This window comes from Heterocephalus glaber, unplaced genomic scaffold (genome assembly GCF_053883595.1).
Source record: "Heterocephalus glaber isolate CG9 unplaced genomic scaffold, H.glaber_assembly_v1.0 deba00001479, whole genome shotgun sequence".
NCBI lineage: Eukaryota > Metazoa > Chordata > Mammalia > Rodentia > Bathyergidae > Heterocephalus > Heterocephalus glaber.
In genome coordinates this window covers 6,117,211-6,129,353 of record NW_028258316.1, presented here as the reverse complement: position 1 = coordinate 6,129,353, position 12,143 = coordinate 6,117,211, and the positions used below count along the sequence as shown (strand labels likewise).

The 12,143-nt window shown below is 57.9% G+C and overlaps 1 protein-coding gene across 5 annotated transcripts; it reads left to right on the top strand.

Annotated features, from left to right (window-relative positions):
* The first annotated feature begins 2,351 nt into the window (after window positions 1-2,351).
* On the top strand, window positions 2,352-11,281 carry Phyhd1 (phytanoyl-CoA dioxygenase domain containing 1). 5 transcript variants are annotated; one of them, XM_087182721.1, is made up of 11 exons: window positions 2,353-2,531; window positions 5,044-5,202; window positions 6,684-6,759; window positions 6,914-6,961; window positions 7,412-7,467; window positions 7,545-7,607; window positions 8,440-8,461; window positions 9,843-9,948; window positions 10,057-10,161; window positions 10,751-10,877; window positions 10,964-11,281. In XM_087182721.1, the coding sequence occupies exons 1-11, from the start codon at window positions 2,499-2,501 to the stop codon at window positions 11,261-11,263; spliced, it is 1,095 nt and encodes a 364-aa protein (XP_087038847.1). In that variant the 5' UTR covers window positions 2,353-2,498; the 3' UTR covers window positions 11,264-11,281. The 5 variants fall into 5 exon arrangements, with proteins under 5 accessions (XP_087038850.1, XP_087038847.1, XP_004849224.2 ...); XM_004849167.4 differs by having other exon boundaries at window positions 9,843-9,971; XM_087182722.1 differs by having other exon boundaries at window positions 2,354-2,531; window positions 5,050-5,202.
* Window positions 11,282-12,143: the final 862 nt, after the last annotated feature.

The window sequence follows — 12,143 nt, the reverse complement described above, 5'->3', positions numbered from 1 at the left end:
CGAAGGCTTCCGAGGTCTCCGCATCCCGGAGGGGCCCTTCACCCACTCTGCCAGGTCTGTTGGGCCCATCGGCCCCGGCTCAGGCCCCGCTTCCTGGGCTCTGCTCGCCTTGGGCCCCATGACCCCTGGAGCCCCGAGGCAGGACCTGCGGTGCAAACTGGCCCTGGCCAGGGACCTTGTGGCTGGCATATCCTCTGCCGTCCCTGTTGCTGTTGTGTGAGCCCTCGAGAGCTTTGATAAGCAGGGGCAGGAGCGGCCCCTGGCGTGGGAGCTGGCAGTCCAGGGTCCTTGTCCCAGCTTGGTCATCCCTCGTGTGAAGCTGCCCGTGCCCCTTCCCTCCCAGGACATGTGTCCCCAGGCTTCTAGAGGTGGGGCCGAGTCACCATGGGGAGCTGCAGCCCCTTTGGGACCTGGTGAGGGCACCGAGATCGAGGGCAGAGCTCAGAGGTGGGCAGAGCTGCGTCCAGACCCCACTGCCGCTGTGTGTTTGACGCCACTTCAGTTCCCTTGTCTGGAGAGTCAGGGTGGGAAGGGGAGCTGCCCCATCTGTGCTGGGGTCACCTGAGATGGTGATGGGCAGAGGAGCCGTCTTAGTCTCGTGCTGCCAGAGGCTGTGAAGTCCAGGCACCTGGCACGGTGACAAGCAGGGACGGACGCTGTGCGCACAGGTGGCTACCATCGCTAAGGCCCCTGGACCCCAGCACCTCCTGCCAGGCCCTCTCTCACCAGCAGAAGAGGGGCTTCTGAGGTACACACATGAACCACAGCAGGCAGGGAGGGAGGTGGGGCTCTTAGTAGAGGGCCTGGCACCAGCACCCAAAGGGACCAAGGGGCTTGCACTGGGCTGGCACAGGGGCCCTGCAGCCAAGTCCGGGTGAGGAAGCGGGAACCCCATGTCTCACGTGGGCCTTGGGGAGGACACCTGGTGCCTGTCCTCCTTCCTGGGGTCTTGGACCCCTGCGGGGGATGTGAGGCCCACGCTGATCCCCTCCCTGTTTTGCCGAGCAGAGGACTTTGACCCCCGGCAGACCCCCCACTTTGAACCTCCCCTCTAGTCTGTTCTGGTCCCCTGAACCCCTGCCACCCCAATGCGAGCCTCTGGGTCCCTGCTGGAGAGCCTGGTCTGGAACTGGTTAGCTTCTGGAGAAAACAAGATGTGGAAACACCGCCCACTCTTCCCAAAGCCAGACAGGACAAGAACGGGGCCTCAGCCTGAAACCACAGTGCTTTTTCTCTGGTTGGGGCAGCGATGCGGAAAACACCGGGAAGCTCAGCCAATGTACAAACCCCAGGTCCTTCACATCCCTCCCAAAGCCCCGCTAGCATCAGGTCAGCCAGGCTGGAGGTGCCTCCAAGGTGCCAAGCTGTGTGTCTTCCTCTCAGGCAGTGCTCACAGCGGGCCTGGTGTCACCCCAGACTGCAGACGGGGAAGTACGGGCTGGAGTTTAAGCCCAGCCTGGGTGGGGCTCCCCAGGCCACTGCTGACTCAGCATAGGAGTTGGGGTCGCACTGTGTCCCCAGGGCTCCACGGTGCCTAGTGTTTGCTGGTGGCTGCAGCGCGAGGCCAGGACAGCCAGAGCAGTCCTGCCTTGGGACTGTTGTGGGCTCGCCTTCCCTGCCTCCCTGCACCTTCCAGAAGCCGGGAACAAGCCCAGTTCCCATGCAGAGGCCCAGAAAACATGACCTGACCTGGGGCCAAGTTTTTGGAGAGCTGCAGTGTCCCGTGCTTGCTCCTGAGACACTCTGTCCCTTAGCTATTCACAGTGTCATTTCTGGGAAGGCAGTGGCTGGTTTTCCGGAGCTGCACAGCCGACAGGCATTTCTGACCGCCCTGCTGGCCTGACACGAGAAGCCCAACATCTTGGGCCCGAGGGCCTGAACGGACGATCTTCCGCTTTCCCTCATCCTAACCCTAGGCCCCACTCGCCCCTGCCTCTGCTTTCCAAGACCGCCCTCCTACCCGCCCGCCTGTGGACAGTGCATCCTTAGCTCCTGTCCTCGTCCTCCCAGGGCCTGCAGGCTTTCAGCCTGGTACCCAGAGAGGCCCGGTTTCCCGGGAACTCTTTGTAGCACCCTGATGTTGACACCTGCGGTCTTGGGGACTTTTAAGTCTTGCTTTTTCCTCACTTGAGGCCAGGGAAGGGCAGACATCTGTCAGGGTCACAGGCAGTGGTGGCAGTCTTTGCCTGGTACTCCTGGCATCTGGTAAGCTTTCCGCCCAGGAAATCATTAAATAGCACGAAGAAATCATTAAATCAGCACCCCAGAGAGGGCTGATCCTGGATTAGCTGGGGACACCAGGGCAGAGACCTGGCCCTCATCCAGGGGCAGAGAGAGGGCTGGGGCCCCTGGAGGGGTGCTGAGCACAGGGACAGAGGGCCTGCCAGGTCCTGGAAGGGTTAAGTGCTCCTGGGACTTCCGGTCCAGGCCCCTCCCCCAACTTTCTCTTTTTCTGCCACTGCACCCTAACCCTGAGGCACTGGTGCCGAAAGGACCCCATGGCTGGCCTGAGCTCCTCACTGCTCCAGAAGGTAGGGCCCTGTGGGGTGGTGCCTGGGAGGATCAGGTTAGCATGTGGGGGTCTCCAGAAGCCCCCAGAACTCAACCCACACTGCCATTTCACAGAAGAGGAAAGAGACCCAGAGGAAGGGTTCCCAGCTACAAGCCCTCCTACACACACAGCCTGGGGTCCCCACCACAGGATAAGTGGGAGGTTGGGGACTGGGGACCAATAAAGCTGTCAGACCCCAGTCAGGCCAGCCAGGCCTGGGAGCCTGGGCGTGAGTGGCCAGCGGGAGCTTGCCCTCCCGGGTCTCTTGGGTCTCATCAGTCCAGACAAGAAAGGCTTGTTGGGTGAGTGGTCTCTAAAAATACATAAATAAAATTTGTAAAAAGGCTGGGAGTGTAGCTCAGTGTGAAGGCCCTGGGCTTAATCCTCAGAACCTTGAAAAAAAGAATAACACATGGAAATCAGGGGTGCTGCTGTCCGACCCCTTTGTCAGTCTGAGGATCAAAGAGGAAATCCCTGCCTAATACCCATGTGTAGCTAGCTTTTCCCCTCCCATCTGACAGCATATCAGGGACATATCCACGCACCAGTATTTGTCTACACGGCTTCTGCAGTTGTGTTGTTTGGCTTTGCAGTGCCAGGGCTTGAACCCAGGGCCTCATGTGCAGGGTGAGGGTTCTAGCACTGCATGGCCAGCCCACATCAGGACTCATCAGCTAGGCTGTGTTCCAGACAGGGAAACCATACATTGTTTGGCTAATCCGCTGAATACCCAGGACAGACACCTTTGCTCTGGATTGCCTAATCTTTTTATTTTTAATCTTTTCCCCTTTCTTTCCAGTGCTAGAAATTGAGGTCCTTGTATATTCTGGGCAAGTGCTCTTGCCTACCACTGAGCTGCACCCTCAAACCTGTATTTCCTTATTTATTTATTTATTTATTTATTTATTTATTTATTGGTACCAGTGATCAAACTCCGGACCTTGTGCTTTTGAGGCAGGCGCGGTGCCACTGAGCTAAATCCCTGGCCTCATATTTCCTTCTTTTTCAGTACTGGGATCCTGTCCTAAGATAGGATCTTGCTAACTTGCCTAAATTGGGCTCAAACTTGAGATCCTCCTGCTTCAGCTTCCTGTGATACTGGGATTACAGGCACATGCCACCACATTGGCTATTCCCTAATGTTAAGTTCTCCCAGCACTCTGGGAGGCTGAGGCAGGAGGATAGCAAGTGTGAGCTCCGGCTGGGCAACTTAGCAAGACCCTGTGGGATATTGCCCAGTATAAAAGCCCCAGGTTCAACCTCCCAGTACCCCCAACACACACACACACACACACAGTCTTCCTCGGGTGTTTCCTGGATCAAGGTTGTGCGTCTGCGTGGATGACTCAGTTCCCGAGAAGGCAGTGTTCATCTTGATACTGATAGGATTCAGTTTCTGACATGCAGACTGTGCAGAGCAGGCCTGGACAGGGTCGCCCTGGGAATGGGCACCGCATCACAGTTCGTTCAGGAGCCTCCGACCTGCCCTGCATGCACGTACGCAGGCTTCCTCTCCTGCCTCAGCCTCAGAACAGGACTGCGGCAAATCTGAGGCAGCACCTGTTGTCAGGCTGCCTACGCTGGCTGCCCTGCCCCTCCCCTCGTCCTGTCCTCCGTATGTTCCCAGTTCCTCCCATGCTCAGAGGCTGCACTCATCCTGTTCCCTCTGTCTGCAGGGCTCTTCCTCACCTCTTCACTTCCCAGTATCCCATGGTCTCCTTTATTTTTATTTTTTATTTTTGGCTTTTTTTGAGATAGGATCTTGCTATGTAGCCCAGGCTGGCCTTGAACTCACAGCAATCCTCCTGCCTCAGCCTCCCAAGTGCTGGAATTATAGGCGTGCACTGCCACGCAGCATCCTGTTTCACTTCCTCATCGCTGCTCCCCAGAACGCTTTTCTTTCCATCTGCCCTTGGTTCAGGAAGTCTGCCCTCCACCCCACACTGAGCCTCCCTCGCCTCTCTCGAACTGGGTGTTCACTGGGGCCAGGACTGGTGCACTGCAGGTCTCCTTCAGCGGTCTGTAAGCTCCAAGGCCTGCTTGCTCGCTGATAACCTTGCCTGACACACTCTGTCTGTGTGGCTGCACCATGAATGAGGTTGCAGTTCCATGTGACGCCTGCCCAGGAAGGGACAAGGGCAGGGACAGTGTCCCCTTCCCTCTCTCCCGATCTCCAAGCAGAGATACTGACCGCTTCTGTCGGGACACTGACACTGCGCCAGGTGCAGGACAGAGCAGGAACAGGAGCCCTGCTTTCACCTCCATGCAGCTTTAGGGTTAGGGCAGGGATCAAAGGTGAGTGACAAACCCGGTGTGGTGTCACGCGCCTGTTATCCCAGCACCCTTGAGGTTGAGACAGGAGAACCGACACAAGTTCTGGGCCAGCCTGGGCTACTTAGAGAGACCCTGTCTCAACAACCAAACAAACAAACAGACAAGGGTGATAGGGAGCGCTCGGGGGCAGAGGGCTGCTGAGCCTCACCCCACGGCAGTTCCAGGAGGACGGGTTCCTGGTGCTGGAGGGTTTCCTATCTTCTGATGAGTGCAAGGCCCTGCAGCAGAGGATTGCAGCGATCGTGGCCGAGATGGACGTCCCTCCGCACTGCCGCACAGTGTTCTCCACCCATGAGGAGGAGCAGCTTCGCGCCCAGGTGGGTGTGGGGCAGGTGAGGAGGGAGCTGGTCTTCCACGGGCTCAATCCCTGGCACCCACAGCAGCCCGGAAGGAGGGCGCGAAGGTCAGGGCTGTTTCTGATGAGGGTCGGGCCAGCCTTCCGTGGCACAAGCTCTTCCACCCCACTTGCCTCCCTTCCCCTCCACACTGGGTGTTGACAAGGCAGGCAAAAACGTCCCCATTCAACAGACAGGTGGCAAAGGTGAGGCATAGATGACTCACCCAGACCACGATGTAACTGAGAGTCAGGATTCGAACCCACCTCTGATACCAACTGGGGCTGTTGGGTGCTGCTCTGCTGTACTTCAGGTTGTCCAGACACAAGAGCCCTCTGTGCAGCCAGTGTCCCTGATTCCCATGGGCCCGTGTGTGACTCTTAAACCTCACCCAAGCCAGGCGTGGTGGTCCATGGCTGTAATCTCAGCACTCAGGAGGCTGAGGCAGGAGAATTGTCTCAAGTTCAAGGCCAGCCTGGGCTACATAGCAAGACTGTCTCAAAAAAAAAAAAAAAGAGAGAGAGAGAAACTCTGGTTGCTTCCTAGGTGCAGTTTGAGATGGGTGGGTGCTTCTCCTGGCTCTGTTCCTGCCAAGTCTGAGCCCCACTTTGCCTGGCGGCCCAGCACTAGCAAGCAGCAGGATGGCTCTGATCTGGTCGCTCACTGGACTCATTCACTCCCTCGAGAAGCTCCTGCCATCTGGTGGGCACAGAGGGAATTACAGAAGGCCTGGATCCCAGGGAATGGGGAGTCTTGAGAAAGGGGTCAGCTGCTCTCACCCGTGGCTTCCACCTTCCAAGGTCAGTGGATTGCAGGGCCAGGAAGGGTACAGACGGCCAGGCTGTGACAGTTCAGCCTAGGATTCTTTACAATGACGTGTGAGTGAAGCGCACTCATACAAACTGCACTTTTCAGTGTGTGTCAGGGACTGAACCAGGCCCATGTGCACACTGGACCCTCTACCACTCAACTACATTCCTGGGCCTGAGTGGGTTTTTTTGAGATGGAGTCTTCCTGCTGGGTGTGGTGGCACACACCTGTAATCTTAGCCCTTGGGAGGCTGAAGCAGGAGGATCCCTGTGAGTTCCAGGAGAACTCATTGGGCTCCACAGAGTTCAAGGCCATCCTGGGCTACGCAGTGAGACCCTGTCTCAAAAAACAAAACAAAAAACCCTCAAACAACAGTCACCCAATGGAAGTGTTCTGAGCACGGTTAAGGTAGGCCAGGTAAAGCCACAGTGACATGTGTATCTGGATGTAGCCCCACTATAAATCAATGATTTCCAAGCACTCCCATGGTCATAGCGCAGGCAGTGCTTCAGGCTTCTGGGCCTCAGTGGGCCTGGCTGGGGAGTGGGGGCTCCATAACCCTCTGGAAGGGCAGCACCTGGGTCCCTTCCCTCCTTCACTGTGCCTGGCTCTGCCCAGGGCCACTCTCGCAGCCCCTCCCTGTCCCTCCTCAGGGTGCCTTGGACTACTTCCTGAGCAGTGGTGACAAGATCCGCTTCTTCTTTGAGAAAGATGTTTTTGACGAGAGAGGTTTGGAGCTGGGGCCCTAGGGATGGGTGGGAGGGCTGTGGGGTTGGCCTGGATTTGTGTAGCTGCTCTCTGGGGCTGGGCTGGGGGCCAGACCCGCTGTCCAAGGGATGCTGGACCCCAGCGGCTCTGCCTTCGGCTGTTCTTTGAACCACAGGAGAGTTCTTGGTTCCTCCGGAGAAATCCATCAACAAAATCGCCCATGGTGAGCAGGGGCTTTGGGCTACCCGACAGAAGATGGGGAGCTTGAGGTCTGAAGAGTTCAAGGTCTGTCCCTGAACTCACTATGTAGCCCAGGCTGGCCTCAAATTCACAGCCATCTTCCTGCCTCAGCCTCCTGAGTGTAGGTGTCCACCACCACTCTTGGCTTATAGACTGGTTATTTTCAAACTTGAAGTCATATCATGAAAAGACTGCAAACCAGTTGTGGTAAAATCCATATAACATAATTACCATCATAACCATTTTAAACGGTGTCATTCAGTAGCATTATGGATGGTCAACCCTCCCTTTCTGTAATAACAATAATAAAACAAATTCTGCTAATGAGTGCCTGCTGCATGCCCAGCCCTGGGCCACTGCCGCTGGTTTAGCCAGGGTCCTTCAGCAGCCTCGGGAGGCGGGTGACTGCCTGTTTCCTGTCTCTGGCCCACAGCTCTGCACGCCCATGACCCTGTCTTCAAGAGCACCACACACTCCCCCAAGGTGCAGGTGAGTTGGGGGGGCAGGGGGCGAGGGGCCCGGATGTGGGCTGCCAGGCCGGCAGCATCCTCTCTGCCCTCTTCCAGGCCCTGGTCAGAAGTCTGGGCCTGCAGAAGCCTGTGGTGGTGCAAAGCATGTACATCTTCAAGGTGAGCTCTGCGTCCTCCCTGGCCCTCAGTTTATCCTCTGTGAAATGGGCAGGCTGCTCGTACAAAGCTTCTTCATAGAAGGCTGGGTGTGGTGGCACAGGCCTGTAACCCCAGCACTCAGGAGGCTGAGGCAGGAGGATCACCACAAGTGAGGCCAGCCTGGGCTACACAGTGAGTTCGAGATCGGCTGGCCTGAAGTACCTAATGAGATCCTGTCTCAAAAAACCAAACCAAACCAAAACAAAGCCTCTTTGCATAATGAGCCAAAAGCTGCTAGAATTACGAAGTTGGTGGGAGAACATGTAAAGTTGGTCTCTGGCTAAAGTGCCTAGCACTTAGTTGGTGCTCAGTTAAAATTTGGTAGTAGGAGCTGGGCTGAGGCAGGAAGATCTCAAGTTTGAGGCCAGCCTGGACAACGCAGCAAGACTGTCTTGAAATAAAGCTTAAGAAGAGCTGGGGGTGTAGCTCGGTGGTAGACACACACACACACACACACACACACACACAAACACACACACATGCATACACACAGAGGTAGGAGGAGAGGTTCCTAGGGTTTCGGGCACTGCTCTCAGGCCCTGCTCAGGGCCACCTCCTCTAAGAAGCCTCCCAGGCCCCCTGGAAAGAGGGGACCCAGCGCTGACCAGGGACCCCGGCACCGTCACATCCTCTCCCTCGCGCCCTCGCCGAGCCAGGCATGCTTTCTCCTTGCAGACTGCAGCTCCTGGCTGGGCAGGGCTGGGCCCTTGGCCTCCCTCCTGGGCCTGGCACACAGTCCGGGCTCCGCTGCCCGCCCTGCCCGCCCTCACCAGCATCTTCCCCTCTCTTGCAGCAACCGCACATCGGTGGCGAAGGTGAGGCTCTGGGGCAGGAGGGTGCTCAGCGGCACCCAGGCCTGGGCTGGGAAGGAGGCGCCCCACTTGCCTGCCTTCCTGGAAAGGCCGAGTGGGCGTGGGCCCTGCAGCCCTTTCACAGTGGTCCGGAATCTGACTGGAGCTTTAGCTTCAAGCACAGAGTCCTAGGCCTGAGATCTTAGGCCAGCAGATCCGTGTGGGCCTGGAAAAGAATTTGTTTTGTTTGAGACAGACAGGGTCTTGCTATGTAGCCCAGCCTGGCCTCAAACTTTCAGCGATCCTCTTGCCTCAGCCTCCCAAGTGCTGGGATTACAAGCGTGTGGCACCACACAGGCTTGGAAAATTGTATTTTTAAGAGCTCCTTGGTAGATTAATTCGCCATGTAACTTGCTGACCCAGTCCACACCCTACTGGACACAGATGCCCTTGACAGACTTCCTGGTGGCTGATTGATTGGTACCTTCTGCTCACAGGACTCTGGCTGCAGGGAGCCCGCCTCCTCCCTTCCCCCATGCAGCCAGCTTTCTCCTTGTGAGCACCCCTCCTCCCAGGGTGCCCACAAGCTCCCTGAGCCTGCTCTGCCCAATGCCAGCACCCCAGCTGCCCTGGCCAGTCCTCTCCCCGACCCTTGGAACCTCCTGCCACTGGACACGCTTTCTGGACACCGTCCAGTTTCTCACAGTGCAGTGTTTAGAAAACACACAGTTAAGAGCGAGTTGAGTAAGTTCAAGGCCAGCCTGCGCTACATACCCAGACCCTGTCTCAAAAAAAACAGTTGTCAGGGAAGGGAGGAGGTCACAACAGCCCCACCCCTGCTTTGTTCCTGTGGACTAAGTTCCTTAGTCCGTGGTTCTCCATCCTGGCTGCACCCCAACATCATACAGGGAGGTCTGTGAAAATGGAGCTATTCGGGGTCGCAGTTCCCCTGTTGCCCACCCACCTCCCAATCTCTGCCGCCAGCCAGGCTACCTGCTGGCTGGTCTGTGGTCCCTGGTAAGAGTGGAGGCTCAAGGGCAGGGGCGGTGGCTGTGGCGGATCACCTGTCTAGCATGTGTGGGGCCTGGGTTCCATCCCCTGCGCCGGCCTGACAGACAAAAACCAGTGTCTTTAGTTACCCGGCGGAGGTCAAATAACAGCAGCCACGTTTAGCAGTTGGTGTCAGGCTCTGTACCAAGCGGGTGACGGACTGGCACAGCCCTCTGGGGTGGGGCAGATTGGGGCCACTTTACAGTTCAGGAAACGGAAGCTGGCCGAGTTGGGGAGGACACTGATGTGACCCTGATATGGGGAAGGTGGGCCTGGAGGGAGGACACGAAGCAGGAGAGCAGGCGAGGAGGGGCCCGGCAAAGGATGAGCTCCCCACCTCGCTGGTCCGCTGCAGTCACCCCACACCAGGATGCCACCTTCCTGTACACGGAGCCGCTGGGCCGCGTGGTGGGCATGTGGATCGCGCTGGAGGACGCCACGCTGGACAACAGCTGTCTCTGGTTCATCCCCGGCTCCCACACTAGTGCGGCCCCATCTGTCTCCCCCTGCCCACCCCGGGAGCGGGACCCGTTGAGAAGAGGGGCTGAAGTTCCTCTCTCGGCCGGCAGGTGGCGTGGCAAGGCGGTTCATCCGGGCCCCCGGTGGCACCAGCTACCTGGGCTCAGAGCCTGGCTGGGATGGCAGCCTCTTTGTGCCCGTGCCAGTACGGAGAGGTAGGTGGGGCACAGGGAGCAGGTGGCCGTGCTCAGGGGTCTGTGCTCACCCAGCACCCAGCAGCCTCCCAGGGTCACCTGAGGTGTGCAAAGTCACAGCACGGGAGACATGGGGCAGCCCCAGGAAATTGGTCATCAGCAAGCTGTCTCCATCAGGCCCGAATCCAGACCTTGCTACTTACAGGATGGTCTCGGAGCAAATGACAGATGCTGAGCCTCGGTTTCCCCACATGTGCAGTGAGGAAGGCAGTGAGGTGGCGTGTCGAATGTGATTAGGGACACGGAGTCACAGGGGCTTCACAGCTGTTGGCTAATAGCCTTCGCGTGGAAAAGGGGCCATGGAGGTCCAGCTCGGTGGAGCTGCTGCCCAGTCCTGCCCACATCGGGGACAGCTTGCTAAGGCTTGCCCAAGCTACAGTGGGGGGTGCTTCATCCCAGGGGCCCAGTGTCTACACGGCAGGCTGCAGGCACCTAGCTTTCAGGGACAGGAATGGGCACGCGTGGGGGGCACAAAACCGCTCGGGGGAGGGGGCCCATGTCCCTCCCTTCCCAAGGAAGGGGAGCTGGAGGGCTGGTGTCCTCCCGCCAGGCGGCCTGGTCCTGATCCACGGGGAAGTGGTGCACAAGAGCCCACAGAACCTCTCGGACCGCTCTCGTCAGGCCTACTCGTTCCACCTCATGGAGGCCGAGGGCACTGTCTGGAGCCCGGAGAACTGGTAGGTGGCGGGTATGTGTGCCAGAGGAGCACAGGGAGCAGCTGGAGCGGTGGTCCTGGCTTCTCAGGGCCACCTGTTCTCTGCAGGCTCCAGCCCACAGTGGAGCTGCCCTTCCCCCCACTGTACACCTAAAGCCTGTGCAGGGCGGGGCTGTCGCCTCCCAGACTCCAGGGCCTCACGCACCTGGCAGCTGCAGCAACTGGAGTCAGTCTCCCCTCCCGCGCCTCCCTGTGCCCCTCAGCCCTGCAGACAGGAAGCTGAGTGGGGTCCCTGAGATCTCTGTCCCTCACACCCCATGTCTCAGCACATCCTCCCCCTCAAGGGGTTTGAGGCTGATTCTCACTCCTCTCACATGCAACTATGATGATGCCATTGTAAGACAATAAAAGCGATTTCTGAAGGCAGCTTCCCCATGGATCCTTCTTCACCAAGCAGCCCTGCTCTCCAGCTGACAGCCTGCTGGGAATCCTCCCTGTCCCCCAGCCCTGCCTGGCCTGGTCTGGATGATTTTAGTTTTTATTTTTTCAGTGTCTCGCTATGTAGCCCAGGCTGGCCTTGAACACACAGCGATCCTCCTGCTTCAGCCTCCCAAGTGCTGGGATTAGAAGGGTGCACCACCAGGCCTGGCCATAGTTTACATGATTTTAATAGCTTCCAGTAGCTTTTACCAAGTGCTCGCTGCATGTGGCTGTGCAGGTAGTCTTATCTGCCCCTGTGGTCAAAGGGACTGAGTCAAGGGACCTGCAAGTGACCTGCCCAAGCCGCTCCAGGCTGAGCGCCTGACTTCGACCCTGCCCCTTGCTCTGCTGGGGTAGGAATCCAGTCCCAGGTTCAGGTCTTGGTGCTGTGATCAACTTGCTCTGGGGCCTCAGGCCAGGCCCTCCCTCAGGGCCCAAGGGAGCTGGATGGGGGGCTCCTGGGCCCCCCCTCCTTGGGCACATGTGCTAGGCACCCAGACCTGGAACGGCTACCAAATCCCACACCTGTTTAGCCAAGCCTTGGCCCAGAGGTTGCCAGCTGGGTTCTTACTGGCTTATTCCAGACTGCAGATGCGTTTGATCTGGGCCTCAGCGTTAGAAAAATGATGTTTGGGCTGGAGGGTGTCACTCAGTAGCAGCATGTGTGAGGCCCAGGGTTCAATCTCTAGCAAAACTGTTTTGTTTTTCCCGCTTTTCCAGTACTAGGGCTTGAACTCAAGGCCTTCACACTGGCTACATCCCTGGCCCTTGAGACTAAGTCACTATGTTGCTCAGGCTGGGCTCAAAC